Here is a 27,610-nt window from a genome sequence, read left to right on the forward strand (position 1 = left end):
TTCAGATATTTTTGGATCCCTGTCTAATTGATTCATGTTTCTGAACTCTTCCTGGTAATCTTCACAAGCAGCCAAAATGAAGTTGAAGCATGACATCAACCCCGTTCTTCTACAGTTTATAAACTTTATAATTTTGGTGTACACCATTGTCACATACATTCCGTGGTACATATTATCAGGATCAAGGCAGGCTGTAGAAAAAGCCAAGCATGTTAAAGCTAAACCTGTGAATAACAAGCCTGGGAGTGCATACAGATCTGTTAACAGTCTGCATTGCTTGGCTTCAGTTTTATATCCTGGGTGTGATACACTTGATAAAGTTTTTAAATATGCTAAAACTAAATTTAAGGACAAAAAACTCTTGGGAACACGTGAAATTTTGAAAGAGGAAGATGAAATCCAGCCATCAGGAAAAGTTTTTAAAAAGGTAAAGTCTTTTTGCGGTCTGCCCTCAAGAATTTTTTTCAAGGTGTGTCTGCTTTCCTTTACAACACTTATAGTCCCGTAAACCAAATCGGGTGGGGCAAGTGTCTCTATTTAGATTGAGTAGTCATGAAAATAGTTAAGTTATCCAATTCCCAGCTTTTCATTAGTCAGCATTTAAAACAAATTTAAACCATCTTACATTCTTGAGTAGATATCCTTTATGGTTTCAGCCAAGGAAAGATGCAAATGTTTTTGGAATTTGTTTTTAATATTTAGCTGGCTTAAAAGTTTTCCTTTTAGGTGAATTTTAAAAACGTCTACCTTTGTGTTCTGAACTATAATCAGATAAATATAATAAAATTAGTAGATGCCTATACTCAGATGTGCCTTTCCAGTAAACTTAATTGTAGCTTAAGTATTTACTGCTTTTCCCTGTGAATTCAGGGCTTATATAAATTTTTTGTTTGGAGAAGGATTGCACAGACTGTAGTTGGAGGAGTCTGTTTTGTTTTTCCTTTTGGTCTCCTTTAAGGTGAAATACTTGTCTGCTCATCTGTAATCATAGGGTGTGTGGGAGCTGTCATTTCAATACAAAACTCTTGTTTCAAGGGTTTGTATTTTTATAGTCTTTAAGTTCAGGCCTGTATTGTTAGTTGCTGCATTTCATTGTTCAAAGGCATTGAAAAGTGCAGTTCGGCCTGATGAAGCAAGTCAAGATACTGTTGACAGGATCTGCATGTGTATGTGGATATGTGTTCAAGGTCTGCACTTCTGTATTGGAAGTTGTTAACTACACACTATAAAGACAACTTTTAGTTAAGATACATTTTCCTGCAGAAGAAAAATGTAATGCTTAATATAATAAAGGATTCCATAAGTACTACTAGTTTAAATTCTGATAGAGAAGTTATCACATTTAAAGTAGAATTTTGTTAATACCACAGTAAGTGGCAAAGTTCAATTCTATTCATCTTTACAGAAGCTTTAATTTTTAGTGAAAATTAACTCTCAGCTGTGGGGTTAAACTTTTCAGTCTGAAGGAAAAGCTGGGAGAAATGGGTACATACAATCTCTCTTGATGCACATTTTGTTGCCTCATTGCCCTATAAGAGAACAGAAAGTTCACGTTGTACAGAGTAGGGTTCTTAGAACAAATCAGAATTTTGGCTGCCCATGTTCTGTGCTGTTTTTTTAAATGTAATTAGTAATGTAAGGCTTAAGAACTTAAGAGTTTTAGCCTTTTCCATTATGCAAGCAAAGTGTTCTCAATATTGGGAAGCTAAAGAATGTTGGTGTTGACCTACTTAAGTTACTTGCCTCCAAGTATTTGGACTTAGAAATTACTTAAGTGATTTTGTCTAAGCTTGACAATACAGTTCATTATGGTTGGTTGCCATACTTGCCCTCCTGGCATTTTGTTCCAAGTTAGGGCATTATCACCTAAGTCTACTTAGAAGTTTTTCCATGAAGAAAGTGTTTCCTAATACCTTGTAACGTGTGTTAGCAAGTGAGGAAAACCAGGGACTTTCACAAGACACGTGTTGATTCTAAATGTCACAGTTCTTCTTGTTTTTTTATTTTGTCTTTCATAACATGCATCATTTTATTGCCTGGTTCCCTTTAGTAAAGGCAATTTGCTGAGATTTATTTGATGCAGTTTTTTGACAAGGTGCATGATGATTTTAATTCTTAGATACAGTGCATGCAATTTCTATACCTCACAGATTGCCAAGCCTGTTAATTATTTGTTTTTCTTTCTGAAATTGAACACAGTGTTGGGAATGATTGATGGATGTTTCTCAGGTTATATGCAAATCAGAGGCAGATCTGAATGTGTAGCTCATGGGTCTGTGTGTGCTTAATTGCAGTACCTGCTAGAAGATGCCTCTTTGCAAATTGCAATAGGCCTAATTACAATTAGCGTAATTAATGATTCATTAATGGGGTAAATATATATCAAAGTAAAATATTCAGCTGCTGATTCTTAAGAGTAATGTGTACTCACCCTTCAACTAATACTGTTTAAAGCTTGATATTTAAGGTCAGATACTACTTTATTCAGAGAATGATGATATCCCAGATAATATGTAGTTCCTTGAATTTTTATATTACATTGTTCAAAAGATAGATTTATTCTTGTGTGGTTGCCAAAGTAGCAGAAATCCATGGATGTTAATAAAATACACATACTTGCTTCTGCTTACTTTATTGCATTTGTTATTTCACATGTAGTTAGCTTTTCTGTTTCCTTCTGTAGTGTCCTTTAATACATGGGTTCTTTTGGGTTATTCGGGGGGGGGGGTTGGTTGGTTTGGGAGTTGGCTGGTCTTGCAGCTGATACTGAAACTTACTGTGAAGTTGCAAGAAGGTTCTTACCATGCCAAGTCATTGAGCAGTAGGAGTAGTTTATGATGTTGAAAAACATGGAGTAAGTAATATTTTTAAGGTGGTGGTTCACACCAGCATTCAGCTGCAGTTATTGTTTTCATGTAAAAAAGGTCAAAACCGAACATTTCAAATAACCTCCTTAGTATTATTTTTAATATACTTTCTACAAGGAAATGTATTTCATTTGTGTTCACTGGTTTCTAAATTGTAGTCAAGGTTCTTCCAGCCTTACAAGCTACTTTTAGGAAGACCTTGAAAGGGAGCTGAGGTTAGGTAGTTCAATGACTCTACACGTGCCTGCAGCTTTTTTTGAGAACATTTTATGTCACCTTCACACTGAAAATTTAAATATGGTTGCCCTAAAATCCAGAATAAAGAAATGTTCACCATGCAGCATGTATTTAGCCTCCATACTCTGCTGAATTTCCAAATATTAACAGAGTACTAATATTTTAATATTCAATGCATTAAATAACCCACTTGCAGTTTAAGTATGTTTAAAAGCTGGTGCACTAGAGGGCAGTATTTTTCCATTTAATGTAGTATTTTGAAGTAAACGTTCAGAGGTTCTGTACTTTCTGATTCAGTATTTGGTTTTATCTGTCTGTTTAATAATTTCTCAATAATCTTGATTTCTTGGCCCCTTCCCTTGCAAACTCTTGGGATACTTTCTTTACATGTTTAAATAAGTCATCTAGCAGAAATAAGTGCTGAAAGTTGTAAAATTAAATTCAAAAGATGATGGCACTTTATATCAGTCTTAACAGTGGTTTAGAGTAGAAACTGAACAATGGAAAACAGCAGTGAAAGCTGTTGAGGGAAAGGCCAAGAGGGGAGATGTGTTTGGAGACATCCTGAAACATAAAGGGAGATGAGAGAAACTATAACTTGCCATGTGTTCTGCAAAAGAAGCAGATAGGGAAGTGCAGAACAATGGGACCTAGAGGCAGTGCATTAATGTGTCATAGGGAGGGAATAGAGGAGAAACACTGGGTTTGGGGAGGTTAAGTATATTGAAGGTAGTTGGAAAGTAAAACTCAAAATAGCTGCATTGAAAAAGCTCTTTTCATCTGTTTTCACACATCAGTGTTCCTTCAGAGATGTATTCCAGTATATAGAAAAATAACTATAACAGTGCTCTACTTCCTTGCTGTGGTTTTTCTAACCTCTTAAGAAAGGAAAGCACCACTAAGGCCTTTTTTAAGTACTTTATATATATCCATCTTCTCTTAGATGTGAAGATAAATTATTTAAGGCCATAAAAATGAAGAAAAAAATCAATCATGTTATTCAGAAAGATCAAATTTTGATCCTCTAATACTTTATTATTTCAGCTTTAGTGAGTTATGTAGTGAATCGTGTTATTTACCAAAACCTGTTCATTTATGGATTGGCAAACTTACCAGAAACAGTAACAAGAATCTGCTTGTATTTCTTTGCCTGTTTATTTGAGAGCAGCAACCCTGAGGCCATGCGGTAGGTAGAGTATGACAGTGGAAAAGGTGTTGCCTGATTAACTTATATAATTTGTTTTCAGCTAATGAGCTCATCAAGAGTTTCCAAGACTGCCAAAAAAGCTGTTTGAGGGAAGAATGTCCCAAATTGCCATTAAAATTCCAAATTACTGAAATCTGGGTGGACAGGAAGAGGTGCAGTATTTTCTTTGGAAGCAGTGGAAGTTTGCGCACCAGGGTATCTTGGTGTGTCAAAACAGGAAGGAACTCACAGGTCCTTCTCCTTGGGGGGCCTTAGGTCTGAGTGCTGGTCGTGTGTGCAGGCAGGCAGCTCTTCTGTTGTGATCCTCTCACCCCTTACAGCAGAGAAATTCAATGGGCTTCTTCTTCTCCAGAAAGTTTTCTGCCCCCTAAACAGCATATTTCCAAATGAAGTGAAGTTTCTATAAATACAACAGTAAAACCTGGGCAAATATTTGTGTGAGAAATGTTTATTTTCTGGTGAAATTGTTAAATACTATGGACAAAGCTTTCTTAACTCAGAACAGAAGTCCTTCTGAACAGGTAGGATAATCAGCAATACGCAGCAAGGCTGTAGTAGGTGCAACTCAGTTACCCAGAAGTAAACTTCAGCAGTTTGAAAAAGTGTTTTAATAAAAGAAAACGACTAGATTTTATTTTCCTATTAGACTTTGAGAGACATTTTAAAATTCATTCAATTAAGGAGGTGGATGTGAAAAGTCTCATTAGAAATGTAGCAACATGCCAAAAGGTTCTCAGTTCTTATACCCCACAAGCTTGAAATTTAGTTAAAGTTGGTAAATGAAATCTGGAAAACAGAATGGAGGAAGGAGGAAGTGGTTTGTTTTTATAGTGGTTTTTTTAAATTGTTTTCTTGCATCTCTTACTAATGTCTGTGATACTTGACTAAGTAGAAATTAGTTTTCAAAATTGTTAAGGTGCTTGTATAACTAGACAGGTAAGGTATAATAATTTGAGTATGATTTTTTTGTGCAAAAAATCATCTTTGTACTATATCTGTATCTATATCTGTATATATGAAAATTTCTAGGATGTCATCAAAGAAATAATCTATTGCTCTGTAAGAAAGTAGTTCTGTAAGGTGTAGGTGCACACTTAGAAATCTAAGACAGTGAACTGTAAATTCAAATCTAATTTTACTGTGCCCCAGCTTTCCCATATAGAAGAATTGTGAAGTTGCTTAACTTTTTCCACATGACTTTTCAGTAATGAGATTTGCCAGTAATTTCCAGTCTGTCCCACTTGTTTTTAGCAGGAAAAAAGGGCAAAAAGATTACTTCTCTTCCCCCGGCATTTGTTTCAGACCAAAGGCAGAGGGATTTCACAATTTCCTGAGGCCCCACTGATATACTGTGTTCTGGATTCCAGTTTCCCTGAGTCTTTTATTTGGTTTTGTTTGTTTGTTTGTTTTTCTAAAGACAAACACCTAAGTATCACATTTATGTAGCTGAATCATAGACCAAATATCCCAGAAAGTAAACATAGAGTATGGATTGTATTCACTAGTGCTTGTTATCCTTTGTTAAAAATATAACAAAACTTTGTAAGAAATCTAAAGGCATTTGGGTCAGTTAACCTTGGCCTTTCAAAGGTTTCTGAAGCTACGAAATGTGGTGGGAAATGATATACTTTCCTAATGTGAAAACAGAAACAGGTGCTAACTTGTGTGGGGATATTGCAGTATTTGTGTTGGAACTTCCACAATCCCTACAGTTTTTGGCCAGAATATTACTCATGATCTTGAATAAACTGCTTGTAGAATTTAAGCAACTTCAAACATCTATGGTTTCTTTGTGCGGGTAAAGATGCACTAGGACATGTTAAGGATTTTAATTTTCTAAATTGAATTTATTTTTCTTATTAGGTCATCCTTGGCAAGTACACCTGGCTTTCCTATGAAGAGGTATATATTAAAGCTGTTAATTTTGGAAATGGCTTAGCAGTATTGGGTCAGCAACCAAAGACTAACATTGCCATCTTCTGTGAGACAAGAGCGGAGTGGATGATTGCAGCCCAGGCCTGCTTTATGTGCAACTACCAGCGTAAGTGTGCAGCTTTCCTCATGTATTCATGTCTTTTGATCTTACAACACAATTTGAAAACCTCTTTCTTCACTTTACACACTAAGAAAACTTTTTAAAGTTTATACAGAGGGCTTAAAACTACAAGCAAAAAATACTATGTAAGGTAGAGACTGCACTTTGTAGTGTTGTGCCTTACTGAATGGAGAAATGTGTATCTGCAGCTAGAGTATGGTTTCAGTAAGTATATCTTGTTCAATGAATTTGTGAGAGATTTATTTTCTTTTAATCTCAAATCAGTGCAGATTCCCAAGTTACTAAAAACAAACAAACAAAAACCACACATTAATTCATTGACTCAGTTTCAGGAGTTGACGTCAAAGTTTCTTCTGTGCCTGTAATTTTTGTTTTAACTGAATATTTGATCAACTCCTTAATTGTGATTTTGGTTAGAGTTTATTGTATTTTTCCTAAAAACTGAAAGGGAATGACTAAGTCCTGAACTTACTTTGACAGCTCTTTTGAACTAAAGGTTTGCTTAGTAACTCGTTTTCCAAACTGTCATTCCTTGACTCAAACCTTAGGCTGAGACTGATAATTTTTTATACTTCTGTATTTTTCTTTCTTCCCTTTGCCTCTTGACTGTCTCATAGTCTGTTGCATGTAATTTAGTGCATCCTGATTTAATCTGAATGCTGATCTGAGACTGCTCAAGGTCAAGCTTGAGTCCTTGGTGTTACTTCAGAAACCTTAAGACTGTGTTTAGTTTTGGTGAGCTATTTGAAGTCCATCTCACTGTCCTTTTTAGTATCTCTTTTAATCATACACCAACTGGATTCTTAACCCTGGCAGTGGACTGAAGCTTGGTTCTCTGACGAGGATGATTCTCTTCATTTTCTCATGGAGTGACTGTAGGAAGAGTGTCTTTGGAGCTCATCTGTGCCACAGCAGTCTTGGTCCTGTGTGCTGTCTAGCTCCTTATCCCTTACTCTTCTGCTATTTTATTGTGGGCACCAATGACTGTGTTGGGGCGGAGCTGAGCCTGCTCAAGAAAGAGAAGGTGCTTTCTTGGCAGGATGTATTCACTGAGCAGTTGGAGGTGCCCTTGAGGAGTGGCAGAATAGGACAGAGGTGTCCTTACATAGCTTCACTTTGCAGCACAGGCAGAGAGAAATGCAAACCTAAGTCTGTTGTTCTTTCACTCGGGTCCTGGAGAGGGCCACAAATGTGTTTGAGGTGGTTTGTCTCTGCCACAGTGGAAGGCTGCTCTGTGCCTTAGCCCAGAGTGAGCCTAGGCACAAGGGTATGTGTAGGAGCTCTAGGCTTGTTTTTCTTGCTGAGAAACTTCCTGAATGCTGATCTCAGCTTGGTATAGGAAGTGTTTTCAAATGTCTTCTTCATCATCACTCCTTAACAAGTCATTCACCTAACTGCAAGCCCACCCTGCCTTGGGTCTGTGATGTTCTCAGGGGAGACGTTTCTCACGTTCCCACAGGGCACTCTAGAAGATGTTATTTCTCACAGGCTTTTGTCTCCCATGCCAGGTTTACCACCTTTAAGAGATGGGCTGTAAAAGCCGGATGTGCAGAAATTCCTGATTTACTACCTAGCTACACTAAAGATATGCTTAATTAGATTTTTCTATTTTGGAAGCAAGCCTAACAAAATTGTATCTAAAATGGTTACTCTCTGCTCTAGACATGATTGTGATCAGCAGGACAAAGTTATCTGTCAGCCCCTGGGGAGTGGTACTGAATCCAGTACTGTTCAATGTCTTTATTGAAGATCTGGATGATGAGACAGTATCGACATATCAGGTCACAGCCCATAGCATGTTGGTGGGAGCAGCCAGTACACTGGAGGGCAGAGCTGATGTTCAGAGGGGCCTGTCAGCTGGAAAAGTGGGCTGTCAGGAGCCTCATGGAGTTCCAAAAAGGCAATTACAGGTTCCTGTCTGTGTGCTGGAATAACCTCATGCATCATTATGGGCTGAGGCACAACTGGATAGAGAGCGGCTTTGCAGAAAAGGACCTGGAGGTTCTGGTGGATAATGATGCCGTGCCTTCTTGCAGTGAAGCCAACAGCATCCTTGGGGGTAGTAACAGAAATGTAGGGTCCAGGAGAGTGGTCCTTCTCCTCCAGTTGAATGCTAGTGGAACCACATTTATAATACTGTGCCCAGTTTTGGGCTTCCCAGTAGAAAAACAGACTAATATACTGGAGTGAGTCCAGCAGAGGGCTGCCAAGATGCTGGAGAGGTTGTAGAACATGACATATGAGAAGAGGCTGATAGAGTGGGGTCTGTTCAGCATGAAGAAGAGTGAGTTGAGATCTTGTTGCTGTCTAAACCTATCTAATGGGAGTGCAGAGAGAGGACAAAGCCAGACTCTGCTCGAAGATGTGTTTTGTTAAGACTGGAGGCAACAGACACAGGTTGAAACACAGGAAAATTTGATTGCTTCTTTCTTCAGTGAGAGGCTGCTGCTAACTTGCCTGCCAGAGCAGAGATCTGCACAGACTGTTCTCAGACAAGATGCTTGTGTTGCTTTTAAACTACATAGATTCTGTGATTCTATGTCTCATCATACACCAGATCAGTTCCCTTTCATCAGTTTTAGGATTGGTTAGATTCCTAGTGGCTATCCTGGGACCTCAATGTAAAGGCTCGTGTCAGTTATTTTTCCTTTGGAAGTGAAATACACTCACAATTCCTAGTAAGATTTCATAATTTGAGGGGGGTAAGAAATCTGAGAGGGTGGATGGATGTCGTGTGTAGAATGGTATGCCTGTGTTTTTGGTTTTGTTGGGTTGGTGTTTGAAGTTCCCTTATTGAGACATGCTCTGGCACCCTGTCTGACATGGCATTTAGCATCTAGGCTGTATGTCAGCTTCTGTGAACTTGGCTGACTTAGGTCTTGGCAGATGACGACATCATCCTGCAGCATTCAAAGAGTCAGTTTGCTGGATGGATTTTAACACTCAGATGGTGATGGAGAAGTAATGTGGCAAGATACTGCTAAATGACCTATAAGCATTTTTCAGTGTCCATGCTTCCCAGCAGCTGACTGCTGTAGTAGTGTTGTGACATTGTCTCTGAAGTGTATTAAAGCTGATGGTCCATGTCCAGAACTGATGCCAAGAGAGCAGGTTCATCTGCTTTATGGCTTGTGTTGGAGAGAATGCCTTTTGTGCTACAGTGTGGAAATGAGGAAAGTAATTCTTATGGCTTACTTGCACAAACAAGTGGTTTTATGATTAGAAATACCTGCTTTACTGTAAGTTTTACACTGTTTGAAGCTAAGTCTTGTATTTGCTGGAGGTTGAGTGGGATTGCTGTTTCAACAGTGGAAAATAAAGTACTAGCATGAAAACAGATTTTCTTCCAAAGTGTCTCCTCTTCATCAGTGTGAAGAGCTCTTCACCAGTGTGGGCAAATAAAACACTTGAGTGTACAACCAGCTAATGAAATCAATAGAAAAGGTTATGTTTCATTTTTAAATCCTGCCTTCTGAGGCTTGAGCAGAAATGGTTGTGTCAGAAGTGATTTGTCTTAAGCCTTTAGAGGTATGCTTGGCTTTTTTAATGTAGGACAGGTGCTGAAATATTGAATTTAACATTTTAGTTTTATTGAAAAAAAAGGCAAAAGTTCTGTTTGCTTCTTTAGGGCAAGGCTTTGTTCTTGTCTGTCAGCTGGCAGATTTAGTGGTATTGAGCTTTTTCGTCAGACTTTTAGAACAGTGTTCCTAGCAGAAGTCCAGTATCAAAGGCTCACTTGTACTGTACCATGTGTAAAGATGAACACAAAAGTTAATTCCTTCAGTGTGTCTTCAAGAGGAAAAGGAGAGAAAAAAAACTTACCTAAACTTTCAGATTTGCCTGAATAAGTTTTAGGTGCCAATGTGGAGAGGTGAGAATTTCACAAATCACTTTTTTTGGTCTGCATGACATCAATACACCATCATCTAAATGGTGGAGCTCACTGGCTCTGTCACACAGCTCGAAGTTGTCCTCGAGGTACTTATTTGTAGATGAGTAATTACACAAATGTAGACATTTCAGGGATTATGCTTTTCTTTCCAGGCAGTGCATTGTCTCAGTTGTGCTTGTTGGCCTGGGGAATCTGCATTTCTGCTAGATGTTTATAGAACAGGGGTCACTGCAGTAAGTAGAGAGAGCTCGTGGGAACTAGTAGAGGCACTCTTCTGGACTTTGCTCCCACCAAATTAAAGAAAACACAGTGCATGTGTGTTTGCCCTGCAACAGTTCTGAACTATGATGGACTGTTTTAACAAGGAAAAAATAAGTAGAGGTCAACTATTTACTTTTCTGTGTAAGAAAACTGCTTTTGAGTTCTTCCTTACTATGCTGCACTGGGTTAGTAACTCCCTGGATTTTTAGAATACAACAGTTGGATATTTTTTTTCTGCAGTGAACATAATGTAGTGACAGCCATAACATAAAATAGGGTGTCTTGTTTTAATAATTGTTTTCAAAATATTCAATTAAATTCACCCTAAAATACAAAAGAAACTCAGGTACCTGACATGAACAAAATTTCCAGCACTGATGTTACAATTACTAATTATTGTGGTAATTGACCTTACAACTTTTTAGAGATGCCCTTGCTTAGCATGCTGCTTGGAAAATAGGGAATTATTTTTTGAGAGCAATGCCTCTCTACCTTCTACCTCTCCTCCTGTTTTTTCTCATACAGTTCCCATAAAAATGGCAGCAAATTAAATATGATTTGAAAATTGTTAATATGAAGTAATTGTGGTTTAACACTCTTGCTAATGAGCTGCCCTTAAACACAGAAATTGGTGTTTCTAATAGATTCCTAAATATTTAATTTCCTTTCTGTTCTATATTCTTATGATGTCAGTTCATTGTCTAATGAGTGTGATTATTGTTGTCTTTATTATGTTGTTTTAAATAAATGGGAGAATATGATAGCCACAGATTTATTACTGAGTGTGAGACTTAATCTGATGATGATATGTTGCAGTGTTGTAATAACTTCCTATTAGCAGTCAATTGTAAAAGGTTAGTAACAGACCATGTGAGTTCTGAAAAGAGAATCACATAAAGCTGTTTCTTTCCTGTGTACTAGCGGGCTATTAAACAGTGTATTAAACTGAGAACAGATGCCTACTTTTAAAATTGTAAAAGCCATGAAGATAGAAGAGTAGATCTAGAAGAGAATGGCATAAAAATGGTTGAAAAGTAGTAAGCAGTCACATAGACAGTGGTTGCCCTTTATTATTTCTGGGAGTAACTGAAAATTATGCTGTATTTAAATCCATGTAATATGTATTTTTTTTAAAGCATGAAATAATACCATCTTGCTATTAGTTGACATATTTTTACTGTTTTGCCTACTTTAGAATAGGTCAATCTTATCCCTTTATTGTAAGCTACGCTTGAAAGTCTGAAAGAGGTTCACCATTTCCCCCCCCATTGTCTGTTTCAGTTGTTACTCTCTATGCTACTCTGGGAGGCCCAGCCATAGTACATGGGCTGAATGAAACAGAGGTGACCACCATCATTACTAGCAAAGAATTGATGCAAACAAAATTGAAGGTCAGAAAACTGTTCTTTGTCTATCTCTTTCCAGTGTACCTGTTCATTGTTTTTAAAAGGCCTGGTTCCATTGTACAGAGCAATGATTTATTGCCTTTCTATAAGACAGACACTTCTTTTAGAGTAAGATTTACGTATCTGTCTTCATGTACAGAAAAAAAACATAGTTTAGCCTTCAGTTGGATTTCTGCTCCTTGGTGACTTGTTGAGAACAAAGTGAGCAGTTTGCACTTAAGAGCTGCAGTGCTGCCTGAAACACCGTTGCAAGAAACTGCTCTGGTTTCTGGATGGATTTAGTGCCTGTAAGTTTAGGCAAATGGGAAGAACAGAAAAATGTATGAACTGTATATGAATTGCTAAATGTGATCAACCTCCTGGTTTATTGTTGGGTGTTTTCCCTGCAGAGAATGGCTCTTGAGTCTAAAGATGGGCGCTTGAAAAGTTGGAGCTGTTTTCCAGTGTGGGGGAGTGCGTAGTAAAACACTGACAACAGTCCAAAAACTTTTTTGACTTACTGACCTGGATTGAATACACAAGTGGAACAACTGATCTGCATGACTTTCATCACTATGGGTTTTGGGGGATCTAGATCTTTCACATAAGGGAATTATTTTAACTAAAAAGTGTGTGTTATTGCTGAATTGTAAATGAGAATTTCCCAGACCTTATTTTTTTAGTTACTAGAATGACAGTGCATATACAATACACATTTATTTCAGCTTGCAGTAAGAGAATGATTTCTTCTGCTAGAGATGATAATCATCTCTTCTTCCACTAAAATACTAAGAATAATTTCAAAACTCATTTTGTTTGGAATGTTTAGCTAGTGCTTAATGATTTTTTTTTAATTTTTTTTTGCTAGCTGTTGCTTATTTTAAGTAGCATAGTAATGAAGGAACAACATAAGAATTGTGAGCTCTATTGTCACTTTTTCTTCTCAGTGTTCTGTGAGAGTGGAAAGTCAATTGTCTCTACAAAACTGCAGTCTTATTTGTGGGCTTTTCTTGAAATAAGACCCAGATCAGTAAATGGCTGGAAAAGTTTTTGGACTTGTAAGTGGAAAGTTCAATTAGCCCTGTGAATCAAAATGTGGAAAATTTCAAGTTCTGCAGCTTTTTGAGCTAGACAAGTTTATCCTCTGATACTTTAAAATCTCTGATATTTTATGTCAGTGCTTATTTAGTGTATACAGTAAATAGATATGGTTTTTTGCCTTCTTGTTTACACAAACCTCATGTTTGATTTCTGAACACATGTTCATTTCCACAGGAAATTGTTTCTCAAGTTCCACTGCTAAGACATATTATTACAGTGGATGGAAAACCAACAACGTGGTCAGAGCTTCCCAAGGGTGTCATTGTTCACACTATGGCTTCTGTGCAAGCTATGGGGGCCAAGGCAGAAATTGGTAGGTTATCTCTTCTTTTTGTTTGGGTCATCTCTTTTGTTGTCCTACTTTGACCCTTTCAATTAAACTTGGGGAAATGGCAGATCTCAAAAAAATAATGCAGCGATTAAACTTTTATCATCTGCTTTTTCTTTAAATCTGTGGGTTTTTTGTTTTGTTTGGTTATGGTTGAATTTACAGCGTGTGTTTTTGTTGTGTTTTTCAACAGAATAGAGTAAAATTATTTTAATAGAAACTGTCTTCTCAACAAGTGTTGAAGAATAATTTTCAGGATAAGCATTTAGGTCAGGATAGGAACTCATGTTCTTAGTGTTCTTAGGATCAGACATATTTAAACTAGGTTATTTGGAGCTACCATTAAGTTTTGTTAAATTCACAAATAATATGAAATCTGACAGAACTTGGTCACTTGTATTGCATTTCTGAAAGTATCATTCTGCTGTGTAAATTTATTTAAATTTATTTCCAGTATATGTAACATTTTTAGAATTTGAATTCAATTTCTGAAGGTGTTTAAACTATGAAGTTTTATTCTTGGCTCTGAAGAGCTGCTAAACCTTATATCTTAAGATTTCATTATGTTCAGTAGTTGCTTTTTGGTTCTTTTGTGTTTTCAGAATCTTTTTAAACACTGGAGGCATGGGAATTTTGAGTTGAATGTTGTTTTAGGAGTAGGGTGGGTAGTTATTCCATCTGCAGGGGAATGGCAGGTTTGCTCCCAACGCTATGACCTCTCAATTTCTTTAAAAGATTTTCCCTTTTTGATATACCAGTTTTAAATACTAATATAACTGTGTATCAGCTCTCCCAGTCTGATGGGCTCTCCATATATTATGCGTTCTCTTTTTTAACACAAATTACAGGAAACAAACAGCAGGCCAGGCCTGTGCCCTCGGATATTGCAGTGATCATGTACACAAGTGGATCCACAGGGATTCCCAAAGGAGTTATGATCTCCCATTGCAATATAATTGCTGGGATAACTGGAATGGCTGAGAGGATTCCAGATCTGGGGTATGCACCAATGGTTTCTTTACCAGTAAATAAAAGTAATGTAGTTGCATATGATTTTGGATTAATTGCTGTGTAAAATACTGGTTTCTGTTGCCTGCCTGGGACATATCGTACTGTGAGCTGATTCTTGAGCATCTTCCAGTACTTCAGTAAATGACATAACTTCATGTGCTGTTTGTTCCCTCATCTTCTGTATGTGGGCAAGACCAGTACACAAAAGCCTGTGAGGCCACCTTGCACTAGAGTGCTTGAAAGCTTCCCTAAGCAGTATTTCCTTTGCTTAGGGTTGTCTTCTGTGGTTTCTTTGTCTCGTCCAATTTTTAATTTTGTCCACAGCGTTGCCTTTGCAGCCATAACACAGGGCTCATTGTCTTGGGATGGGTAAACATCACACTCTGTTCATGCTTTAACCCGGCTGTATGTAGGACACAACTGTTGAAACTCAACCCATGTTACTTGGAATACGTACTCAAGCTCCAAAGGCATTTTTCTACTTTCTCTAGTTCTGTGTAAGCTCTGTAAATTTACTGTCATGAACTCATCTTAGGACTCTAGTGGGTACAACGTAATCCTATCTTTTAAAAACCCTTTACAGGGAAAAAGACATCTATATTGGCTATTTGCCTCTTGCCCATGTTCTGGAGCTGAGTGCTGAACTTGTGTGTCTGTCCCATGGATGCCGCATTGGTTACTCCTCACCTCAGACACTGGCTGACCAGGTGTGTGGTAGATGAAAGCTCTTATGTTAAAAAAAATAATGAATTGCATCAGACCTTTTTAATACATCTTAAAAAATATTCCAACAAATCATTTCTACAATTCATGAAATGGAGTGTTGGTGGTTATGACTGGCACTCTGGACTCTTTTTAATTGTTAAAATAGAATTTAAATGAAAAGGATTGTTTGAAAGACGTGCTATGTCATTTTGTTTCTCATGTTAAAAATCTCAAATGTGTGTGCTAGTAAACTTGTTCTTTGCTTTAGTCCTCCAAAATAAAGAAAGGAAGCAAAGGTGATGTTACTACACTTAAGCCAACCCTAATGGCAGCTGTCCCGGTAAGTAACTGGAGGATAAATACTTAAAAAAATACAACTCAGACTTTAAATAACAAAATTAATGCAATGATGATTTAAATTAAAAAGGTAGAATCTTTGTTAAGGTAGCTTAAAATAGTATTTTTGGTATTTATTTCTATGAGTGTCAGCATTTTTTCAAAGTTTAAACAGCTGTGGGGATTAAGTTGCCATTTTAATTAGTCATCTATTGTTCATCCTAGTAAATGAATGGAATTAAGATACTTGGCAGCAGGTGTCTTGAGGTTAACTAGAGCTCCTGCTCAGATGCTTGTTTTCCTCCTTCCTATGAACATTTCTTAACAGTGGAAGAGGAAGAAACTTGGGAGCAGATTGTCATTTGAAGTGTTCTAGAATTTCTAGATCATGTGCCCTTTTTGTAATCCTGAATTAACATTTGTTTCTTTGAGTTAAAGTTAGTCTTTTCATGTAACTACAGGAAATCATGGATCGGATCTACAAAAATGTCATGAATAAAGTGAATGAAATGACTACTTTCCAGCGTAACCTATTTATATTGGCCTACAACTACAAAATGGAACAGATTTCCAAAGGTTACACTACCCCTCTCTGTGATAGGTAATTTTAGTTTTATTTTTAATGGCATGAAAAAAATGATTAGCAAAGTTGGAGCTGTATCTGTTTTTTTTATTCTTTGTTTTAATGTTGACACTTTAAACATGAATTAGTCTGTAACTAAGTGTGCATTGAAACAACACTGTAGTTTGTGTGATAGTTTTAAGTATTTACTGATATAATAATTCAAGTGAGTGTTGTTTAACTTCCAACTGACTGGCTATTAATTGCATTATTTCCATCAGGACTTCAATAATGGATCGATACACTTCTTTGGTAAGATGGGAACTCTATTCCTATAGATAACTGTAAACTTCACATTTCCACAGAAGGGAATCATAGACTATCTCAAGGTGGAAGAAACCCGTAAGGATCGGAGTCCAACTCCCAACATGAGTGACATTAAAGGATAATATAATTGCAAAATTTATACAACTTTTGAGGAGGAAATCACAGAGCTTTACTGTCTTAATAACTGTTCTCAAAACATTTAACCCATCTACAAATTAGAATGTGGAAACAAGCTTCAAAATCTGTGTTTTTGCAAACTTAAATGTGCTACTTCAGAGTTTCCTTTAATGCCATAAAAGTTTATTTGGAGATGATGGAAGCTTTCAATTTTTACAAAATTAGGTACTCTTGTTTTTAAGCAGCAAACATGTACTCCTGGTTTTGTATTTTAGCCTTATTTTCCGGAAAGTCCGAATGCTGCTGGGTGGAAAAATCCGCGTCCTGCTTTGCGGTGGAGCTCCCCTCTCTGCTGCAACACAGAGGTTTATGAACATCTGCTTCTGCTGCCCTGTGGGACAGGGCTATGGACTCACTGAATCAGCTGGAGCAGGAACAATCACAGAAGGTTGGTGTTGGTGCCTCCCACTGAGTGCTGTGATCTGTGCCGAGCGCTCTGCCTGTGTTGTCTTTGCCTGCTTGTTTGGTGCACATTACCAAGCAGAACTGGGGAACCCTGAGAATTCCTTGGCATCATAAGTTGATAAATCAGGAGTGCTAATCCTGACACGGAGTGCTAAAGCTTCTGACCTGCATAGCAAATGCATGTTCTCATTTGTGATAGAGAAACCTGGAATAGTGTGGATGGGATCTTGGCATTATTGCACTTACCAATTGAACTGAATAAATTTTTTCTAGTTTTGGTGAGTATATTGAGACATTAGGAAAATAAAAAATGGAAGGCAAAAGCCTGCAGGTTTTCATTTAATCTAACAGAACTTGATGGTTTCAGTGCCGTTTAGTCCTAAAATTTCACTCATGCTCAGTTGTGGCAGAAACAGCCAGAGCTGCTATTTTTTGGCAAGGGTGTGATCTACATATAAGAATTGTATGAGGAGTACCCAGAGTCCTTGCTGGATTATGCCAGATTGTAGAACATGTATATATTATGATCCTTGGTGATCCACAAACTCATGTGATATGTTTTTTATTCCAAGCAGTCCTTGGAAATGGCTCTGTTGGTAGCTTGGGGAAAAAAAAAGTGGAACTGTAATACAAATGATACAATACATCACTCCAGTGATGCTCTTTTGGAAGGTGCCCAGATGAAAAAGTGCTTGGGATTGAGAATTCAGGAAGGTGAATCAAAATATAAAACCTCTGGACTGTTACGTTGTTAAGAAGTACTGCTGCTTATTTCAGAGCCCAGGAAACACTATTTAAGGTGGTTGTGCTGCTTCTGAAGTGGGATCCACATAGCCAGCTTATTGTCAAAGAGGTGTTGATTTGACTGGAAGCATCTGTAAATGGAGACAGCTATTCTCTTGGCAGGACAAGGAATTTATATCCATTACCTTGATACCATTGGTTTTCTTGGAAGTTCTGCTCTATGAATTACAGAAATAAATAGCATTTAATTTTCACTGTATAAGATGCATAACAACAACCATTTTTCTAATAAGTTTTGTTAACATTTTCTTGTGAAAATGCTCTCTTTTAAATTCTAGTTTGGGACTACACTACAGGGAGAGTGGGAGCACCTTTGGTCTGTTGTGAAATCAAGTTGATGAACTGGGAAGAAGGTGAGAATTTCTGTATGTGGTTAAATTACAGTGTGTTTGTAAGAACTTTATATAGTTATTTTTCTATTAGACTTTGCTCGGTAATAGTAATTAGAAGACTATTGGCTTTTTAAACTTTAAATGCTACTTTTACCTATAAAAAACCCTTAATTTTGGAGGACAAAAAAAGGTAAAATAAATTCCTCTGTTTTTTTTAAACTTACAAATATCTAGACAGATGCTATCCACATGAGAGTTATTTTGACTAGGTTGTATTATGACACTTTGGCTATTCTGTTTCTTTTATTCCAGTCACCATAATTATACATGCATATCATGTAAATGTACACAGCATTGGAGCTCTTCCTGGTTCAGACCAAGGGTCTTGCAGGACAGGGTGCAGGTCTGGTATGTTGTGTCTTAGAGATGCTGGATTCAGGAGACTTCAGTTGAAGTGCCTTCGTGATACCTTGAGTTGCCATTAAAATATTTTAAAATAGTGTTAATATTATGATTAATAAAATAATTAAAAGTTTTGGCATATGGAATGGAAGATTAATGAATACTATATGAAATATTTTTAATGAAGTTTGAGATGTACTTAAGTGATTTCCTTTCACTGTAGGCTTTTATGTATTGTAGAGTAGAAATAGATAACAATTATAGATGTTTTTGGCTAATGTGATATCTTAGTTTTTTTCTGTTCTAAAATGAGGCAAAATTTCCCTTTGTTTTGACCCTCTATGAAACTGATGGAGCATGTTAGTCCTGGCAAAGGGATTTCATAGAGGAGACATTTGCCCTCTCTGTGTATGTGAATGTCACTCTTTGTAAACACACATTAAAAAGTTGTTTATATGCTGAAAAGAATTAGAACTGTCTCTTCTTTTACTGAACTTCTCTTACTTCTCTTACTGAACAACACTTAGACAAGTGGGAACTTTGGCTAAGGACTTACTAAAGTGTTCAGTTCTATAGTCAAATAGCAACAATAATAGGAATTCTTGCTTTGGAATATATTTTCATTTTGGTTAACTTAGTAAAAAAAATGTACTTTTAGGTGGATATTACAACACTGATAAACCGTATCCTAGAGGTGAGATTCTTATTGGAGGGCAAAATGTGACCGTGGGCTACTACAAAAATGAAGTGCGAACCAAAAAAGATTTCACTGTTGATGAGAATGGGCAAAGGTGGCTCCATACTGGAGACATTGGAGAGTTTCAGCAAGATGGATGCCTAAAAATTATTGGTGAGTTAATAAATTCAGGTGGACATGCATGTACATTTTTCAGGATTACTAAATACTGTAATTATTTAAAAAATAAACAAACCTGTCTTAACATGTAGTCCAAAGCCCTTCAATGCATCCCAAGAAAATTCTGATATATCAATGTAAACTTGACTGTGTTTTTAAAGCTGATTTTTAAAACAATGACTTCCTTTTGAAACAGTCTTAACATTGACTCCACTCGAGTGAGACTGGTAGTAATTAGAGACTTAAATGTAGGGTAATGGAGCTAGATAATCTGCCTTAGATATGATAATTTTCAAAGTGAGAAATTTGATTCAGTGAAAGGGCTCTTTTGGTAGCATGTGCTCAGGAATTAAAAAAAGAAATTTTCTGTTGACATTTTTTATAATGAGAATATTCCTTTATCATTAAGGAACTAGGAGAAAAATTTACTAAGGGGAAGGTTTTATACATAAGCCTGCAATAGGCTCCTAATTCTTTGACACAGGTAGGTACAATAGTAGATGCCCTATAAACAAGCAGCTGTTTCTCTTGAAGTCAGCAGATTCAGGGTGCTCTTTAATACTGAAAACTAAGCTTCTTTGGTTTATTACATGACAAGAATTTTAGATCCCACTGAAGCTGCTTTGCACTGGTCAAACAGCTACACAACTACCTTGCCTGGTTGCAGGAAGTGGCATGAAGTCCGTAGGAAATGAACAGTAGTATTGGCAGCCATTCCAGCTGGGTGGATAAGACCCCCTAGTCATCTGTGGGCTGTGTAGAATAAGCTCAAATAATTCAGGCTTAATTTTTGCTTCCTATTATTTTGTTTCAGATAACAGATAAACAATTGTTCTTTTAATATGGAATTAGCCTGGGAATAAATGACTATGTCACCTAATGGTGCATCTCCTGCCTTAAGCATCTGGACCAGGCAGCACAAAGTGTGTGCTGCTAGTCAAACACTGGCTTTTGTATAATCCTAGTTGTCTTCTATACACATCACAGTGCTGTCATGTAGGAAATGCAGCTCTAAAGGCAGAAAATGCATAGGTTTGAAGTATGGCTCATTTTTATGTGAGAGCTTGATAAAATGCAGAGCATGGAAACCTGATTTTAAATGTTTCTGGTACATTCATCAAACATGAGCCAGCTCACCTTTTGGCATTTGTACACGTGTTTCAGAAAAGTACAAAATCAGTGTCTAAAATGTTGTGTTATGGAATTAACATTTTATTCCTTTTTTCCTCAATAGATCGTAAAAAAGATCTTGTTAAACTCCAGGCAGGAGAATACGTTTCTCTTGGCAAAGTAGAAGCAGCTCTAAAGAATCTTCCGCTGGTAGACAATATTTGTGCGTATGCAAGCAGGTGAGAGGCAGCTGATAACTTAGTTATTGCTGTTTTCTTTGTCTGTCCTACTGAAGCCCTAAGCAAAATTATTTGCCAGTCAATGTGTGGGGTGTTTTGTTGTGGTTTTTTTTTTAACCAGTTGAAAAAGGTTTTTACTCATAATACAATGGAATAACTTTCTTTATCAAAACTAAACCATCTGAAATGTATTCTTTTATTTTTCCTTTCCCAATTCTTCTCAATTTCTTGGAAAATGCCAAGAATGAGTCTCTTTAATTCCCTTTTCCCCAGTGTGAAAAACAACTAAGCTCTGAGTTCATAACGGACATCGCTCAAGCACTTTAGAGATGACCTATGGAAGCTGTAGGACACCTTGTTCCTTACTGTATTTAGCTGGTCTGTTATTCAGAGGAAGTGCTGTTGCAATTCAGAGGAGGATGGGGAATAAAACCACCCAACAGCCCAGAAACTGCCTTGCACATTAAAAATACTTCTCTTCAACCCCTGCTGTACACCAGCAGAAGTGTTAAAGCTTGAGTGAGAGCTGTAAATAGTATGCACACACTTGGCTAATAAGTTATATTCAGGTGTCCTTTCTATTGCTTTCTACCTGTACTACTGAATTGGACATAAAAGGGCTCAAACATGTCTTTCAGTTTCTATTTCTAAAATTTTCTGCCTGTGTATAATACAGACTTATATGTATCAATATACTTCAGATGGTCTTTGTTTCCTGTTGTCATTTTGATGTTTGAAAAGTTATTCTGGAGCTTCTGAATGATTGGAAATGCTCTCATTGGCAGTATGGCCAAAAAAACCCCCAGCTGGTAACTTTGATTGAAGGAGGCCAGGACAAACATACCAGAGAATTGCTCAGTGGTAATAAATGGAAAATTAACTTTTGGTTTGTTCACCTGGTTCTCTGTGGTATTTTGTTTTTGGTGTTAATGAATGCTAGTTAGTAATCCTGTATCTTCAGTTTTTACAGTATTGGATCAACAGGCTATCCCTCACTGGGCCTGCCACTGCTCAGAAATCTTCCACCATATTAAATTTTGTTTGTGGTTTTTGACCCATCGAGTGAGTCTGTTGTTTGCTTGCTTTGACTGCTGGAGGTTATGTGCCTGTTCTGACCACGCTCTGTAGTCTGTGGAGAAAGAGGATCCTACAGATTGCAATTTCTGCTGTTCTGGGATTGAAGTTCACTATTGAAAATGTACTGTCAAATTTTGTGTTAATTTTGCTGGGTCGACATAACACAGAAGGCTGATGTGCACTTGTCAGACAGGCACTTGTCTCTGTTAGTCTGTGTCTTGTATATTATTTAAAAAGAGGAAAACCTGTGAGCAATTTCTAGAGGTAATTTGCAAACAGAATCCAAGTACATCCCAGATTGTTTTTTTTTGCTGCTGCTGTATTTTTCTTAGTTTCATGTGTTTGATTGGCTTAAGTAGCCAGGTAATACAGAATCTTTGAATGATTTTCCATATGCACATTTCATTGTGGGTATATAATCAGCAGTGTGAGTTTGGAAACTTTTCTTAGCAGTGCCCATGACCTCTCATATCCTGTCTCTCCTTATACTTTGCCTGGGTGATCTTGTATGCAAAGCAAGTTCTTCATTTGTAGCTGTTCCGTCTCCCAGGTGCAAAAGAACAAGGAAGGCAGACTTTTACAAATTGTTTAAATCTGTGAACTGACCTCACATCTTGGGTTTCCAAGTTCCTCTCAAAACAGTAGTAGGAAATTAGAAGTGTTTGCATATCATCACCTCTTCAGAAGCTATAGTAATTGACCCCTTCAAACAAAATTGTGAGATAAGGAAGAAAATTTTTGCTAAAAGGAATCATGATTGCAGCTCCTTCAGAGGAGACTCCTTCGGTTTTATCAGCACTTCCCCCATTCAAGATGTATTCAGTGGGTCTTGAGCATCACGTCAGGAAAACAAAGTAGTTCAGTCACCTGAGGAATGAACAAAACATGGAAGAAAAACCCAAGGGCATTCCCAGCATGAAGCTCCAGAAGAGCTGATTAGGACCAGGCTTAACAGAACAGAAACAGTGATACCGACGTGTAGTGCCACTGTGTTTGTCTCTTACCAGAAGTCTGAGGCTGTTGCTAGGGAGGAGCTCAAGCACAGCAAGGGAATGAGGGTGCCTCGTGTAGGAGAGATGTTTCAGCAGAATCTGTTAGCATGGAGGAGATGACTAAGGAGGACCTCAGGACCAAATTCTGAAAATATCTTTGTGCTGTTGTTATGACCTTTAGGATTGAGGCAGCTAGCAGGTACAAAAGATTTGCAGAAGGAACACTAGTGGAGAGGGAAGTAGCTGCTTTAGATAGTCTTCAGGATCCTTCTCATGACAGACGGTACTCTAGCATTTGTACTGTAACAAGTGAAGATTTAACTTACTGGCATAGTACAAAAAGCTTTTATGTTCCAGGAGCTGAGAGCTCCAAGGAGCTCTTTCCAGGAAAAAGCATCGTTGGATGAACCCATTTGCCCAGAGGGAATACGCTTCTGCGCAAGAGGCTGAATTTTAGATGATCCAAGTTTGAGGCTTACCCAGCCAACTGATTACTTCTATATGCTGTTTGTTCCCAGAGACACTGGTGTTATTGCTGGACATGACCGTGAGCATGTCAACAGGAACAGGGATGAAAGTGCCAGAGTCCTTGTGTGCTGGATGCCTTTATACATTATACAGAAACATGACAGAGTAGACTCCAGATGGAATTACAAGGGTTCAGTACAGAGTAGAGCACGAGTCTGTGTGCGTGTGGGGGGAATCAGAGTCAAAGACAGAAGGTGAGATACAAGCAGTGATACTGAAGCTAATCTGGAGTCTTTCTGTAAGTATATTCTTAAGTAAGAGAAAAATGAGAATGGTTTTGAGTGAGCCAACGGGCAAGGCTTGTGGACAGATGATGCTGGGGAACCTTTGTTTGTAATGAACTTCTGTGCAGTCTTCACAGCTGCTGCCAGATGCCTGTTACAATTCATACCAGTAACGAAGGAGAAAATTGGGTATCTAGAGTTAGTGTTTTAAAATTATCGTGAAGACCTTAAAGAGTAAGATGAAGTAACCTCCATGCTGAGGTTAAGGTTCTGTATTTCCCATTAATGATCTCTCTGGTGAGACAGTTGAAAAGATTTAATAAATCTGTAGATGGCTACGATGGGGCAGGACCAAGGGTACAGTGGAGGACAGAATGAGAATTAACAACAAGCTTGACTAAATGGAGATTTGCTTGAAAATAGCAGTCAGTTTAAGGAGAGGAAATGTAAATTAGACTTAGAACTAAATAAACAGCAAAAATACAGGATGAGGATGGTAGCATTTCTGTAGGAGCTGACATGAGTCAACAAGTGCCATGCTGTTTTGAGAATGTAAAGCACACAGCATGATCAGATTATAGCCTTCAAGATGCACAATGATCTTTTTGCTCTACCAGGCAATAGAGTCTGAGTTCCATATGCAGCACTTCAGGAAAGTTGGACCTCTTGAGAATAGTCCAGGAGAAAAATGAGAGCATCTGGGCAGAGACCTGTGATGCATGGCTTGAGAGGAAAAGGCATTGTTTAAATTTCTAAAGAATCTTAAGGAAGAAAGTAAGACCAGAAAGTTGAGAAGGAAAGAACTATAGCAACAGTCTGTGAATGAGTAATTGGGTTCTGTGGGAAGGAGAGGAACAGCCAACTGTTGGCTCTGTGAACACACACCTAATGTAAACTGCAGAGAGAAGTCAGAATAGCCATCAGAACAGCTTTCCAGTGCTATGAATACTGAAGCACTGGGATTAGTGTTCATCTGATATTTAAGAATGGGTTGGAAAAATATCTGTTAGATGTAGCTGGCCTTGCTTCGAGGCAGGTGAATGAATTAGCTCATCTTTGGACGTCGCTTTCAGCTCTCTGATTCTGTCATCAGCTTTGTTAGAACATGTAGAATTGCTATGTGAGGCTCTGTTCACGTTTTCCCCTAAACTTTACACCATCTGAAGAGTCTTGAATACCTGTTTCAAGGTGAATCATGCTTCAGTGTTTTCCGAAGACTGAGATCACAGCTTCATACGTTCTAGGCATATGAGGCGCAGACAGATTGCCAGCAGTGTGAGTGAGCATATGGACAATCGCTTGAAAGAGAAAGAGAAGTCACCTTCCTTACAGAAGCAGGTGTTCTTTGAGATGTGTTGTGCATATGCTCATTCCACAACCTGCTCTCCAACCCCTCTTCACTGCAGTCCTCTACTCCTCTACAGTAACTGGACTCTGCAGTTGAGAGGAAACTGAGGTAGGGAAGCCGCACACCAGTCTTCATACCGGGATGCAAAACATGAGAGGCAGGGAGCATTGACATCGTATGGGTTACTGCTTCCCTAAAGCTTTGAGCATGGGACACAGTGGAATTTGCATATGGACAGCACACCTTGAAGCAATCCAGTTACTGTAAGGTAAGTAGCTTCTCTTTCTACTTATTTTTAAGCAGGCAAAGGTGATGTGTGTACTATTTCAGAAAGATTATCAGGTGAACAAAAGCCAACTGTTAAGAGCAATATCTCTGTATGAAGTGCAAACCCCCCAACTTGAAATGTTAATTTTTGAAGACTTGTTAACTTTACAGAATTAATACTAAAGTCCATTATACTTCTCAGTTTCCATTCTTATGTCATTGGATTTGTTGTGCCAAATCAAAAGGAGCTTGCAGAACTAGCTCGGAAGAAAGGATTTAAAGGAACCTGGGAAGAGATCTGTAACAGTCCTGAAATGGAGAAAGAGGTACTGAAGGTTCTAGCTGAGGCTGCTGTGGCAGGTGAGTAGCTGGGTAGATAGTATGAATCTTGTGGACCGTAATGTCTGTGAAACACTTAAACATAGGCCTTAAAAATATTTCCTTGTGTGTATGTGTTTCATAGAACATGTATGAAGTGAAATTTTCTTACCAAAAAAACCAAAACAAAACACAAAAAACCCACAAATGGAAAAAGTCAACAACAACAAAGCAAACCGAAAACAAAACATGGGTTAGGTCAGTCCTTTTGGCTCATGTAACTTTTTTTAACTGGCCAATAGCTGAGGGAAGAATATAAAAACAGGGCAAATGTAACAAGCTCAGTTCTGTCCCCTGTGTGTGTGTTTGTCTTGTGCTCTTCAAGATGTCATGTAGTATCTTTTTGGCCTTAGCTGCTGGTCCAAAGCATGTGGGTCATCTGTAGATAGGTGTGTTGGGTTTAAGAGTCTCACATGCTGCCTGCCTCTGAGTATTTGAAATAAGCCTGTGATGGCAGGGGCTCTCCTAGCTTCCAGTGACTTGCATCTGAGGGATTTCCTAAACTGAAAGCACTGTATTTGTAGTTAGTATCGGTAGACTTTTATTTTGTTCGCTCTTCTAGTCACATTTTAAAGTGAGGTAAATGTTCTCTGTCAGTATCCATACTAACTTGTGGCAGAGTTGCACAGCTCAGCTATGTTCATGTGAAGAAATGCCTCTGGATTTTTTTAACCCTTGTTTGTTTTAACCCTGCCATCTGCTAGTTCAGTTTGGGTCTGCCAAGCTCTTCTATGTGAAGAAGCAGTGACCAGTCACAATGGCAGCTATGATTTTCTTTTTAGTGTCTATTATACTTCCTCCTCAGCTGTATCTTTTTCATGCTAATTGGTTACAGCCAACTTAGCTACTCTGGTGCAGAATTAAAACAGTGGCACAGTGATATTTTGTCTGTTCTTTCATAATAATTTCTGCCTTGCTTTTGATTTTGACCATTACTAAGCACTGACCTTTCATAAAGCTGTTAGTTGAGTAATGCTATGATTGTTAGTGCTAAATTGCAATAAAAACCTAAACCCAGTGTTTTAATGTCAAGTGAAGTAAAAGGTGAAGCAAAATGAAAAAATGGCAGGTTGCAAAGGATAATTATATACATTTGTAATTACTTTTTAATGTAACTTGAAACTAATCTAATGGCTTTAATATTGCTCATCTGTTGATTACTTAGAGTAGTTCTTCTGTCTGAAACCATTTGCAGAAACTCCTGCAAATGATAGTGTTTTGGGCTAAAGGTCTAACATGCAGAGCACTGTTCTGTTTTAGTAAGGGGAACAGCTACCATATGAACTTGGTTTCTTCAAAGAAATTAGGACTATCAGGAAAAAACAAAACCCTGCCTCTTTTTTCAGTCTTAAGTGGACTTTTTGTCCAGAAGATGAGTATCATGATACTGATACAACAGTGTGTACTTTGAGGATGTCATTCCATTCACTGAGGCTTTTCTAAATCTGGGGAGCAGCCCAGATGCCCGAACAGCCAGGGTTTATTTCAGTATTTGGTATGAAAACTGGAGAACAGTTTACTGGTGGGTCCTGTCACTGGTTGTGACCACAAGGGTTTTCAGAGCTAACTGTAGGGGCTTGAGGAACACTCTTCATGTATGCCACGTGCTTTTCTGTGGGACAAAACGGTTCCTTCTTTTGCGTTTAATTGCAGGAAAATGGTTACATTGCTGTTCTGTATTAAAAACGTTTCTTTTTACAGCTAATCTGGAGAAGTTTGAAATACCAGTAAAAATTCGATTGAGCCCTGATCCTTGGACCCCTGAGACTGGTCTAGTGACAGATGCTTTCAAGCTAAAGCGCAAAGAGCTTACGGCATATTATCAGACGGACATTGACCGAATGTATGGAAAAAATGTCAAATAATTCTTTTCTGCACCACTTTGCTACAATGAGCTTGGATCAAATAGGAAATACTTGAATTGCCTGTCTCAACACTTGAGATCAACACACAAAACCACCATTCCTCATTTGCAGCTCAAACTGTTATTTCTGATAACTTCACCATGATGACTGGCAAGTTTAGTAAAATGTTATGGCAGCAAACTTGTGTCTGTCTCCTTTTTTTCCAGTTTTCTCTGCTACCTGTGGATTTTCCCAAGTCTTTTCTGGGAAACCATGATTCTGAAGCCTCAAGTTTTTAAAACATTTATAAATCCTGTATAATGTTTTGTTTGTATCTTTAAAATTTGGATGT

General features: G+C 37.8%; 1 protein-coding gene across 1 annotated transcript; it reads left to right on the forward strand.

Annotated features, from left to right (window-relative positions):
* Positions 1-4: 4 nt before the first annotated feature.
* ACSL3 (acyl-CoA synthetase long-chain family member 3) lies at positions 5-27,610 on the forward strand. Its single transcript, XM_010001607.1, has 14 exons — positions 5-427; positions 6,175-6,352; positions 11,802-11,911; positions 13,181-13,319; positions 14,183-14,333; positions 14,929-15,052; positions 15,319-15,390; positions 15,848-15,987; positions 16,668-16,840; positions 17,940-18,014; positions 19,054-19,245; positions 20,486-20,600; positions 25,239-25,396; positions 27,116-27,610. The coding sequence occupies exons 1-14, from the start codon at positions 77-79 to the stop codon at positions 27,277-27,279; spliced, it is 2,142 nt and encodes a 713-aa protein (XP_009999909.1). The 5' UTR covers positions 5-76; the 3' UTR covers positions 27,280-27,610.

This window comes from Chaetura pelagica, unplaced genomic scaffold, assembly GCF_000747805.2.
Source record: "Chaetura pelagica isolate M959 unplaced genomic scaffold, ChaPel_1.0 scaffold207, whole genome shotgun sequence".
Classification (NCBI taxonomy): domain Eukaryota; kingdom Metazoa; phylum Chordata; class Aves; order Apodiformes; family Apodidae; genus Chaetura; species Chaetura pelagica.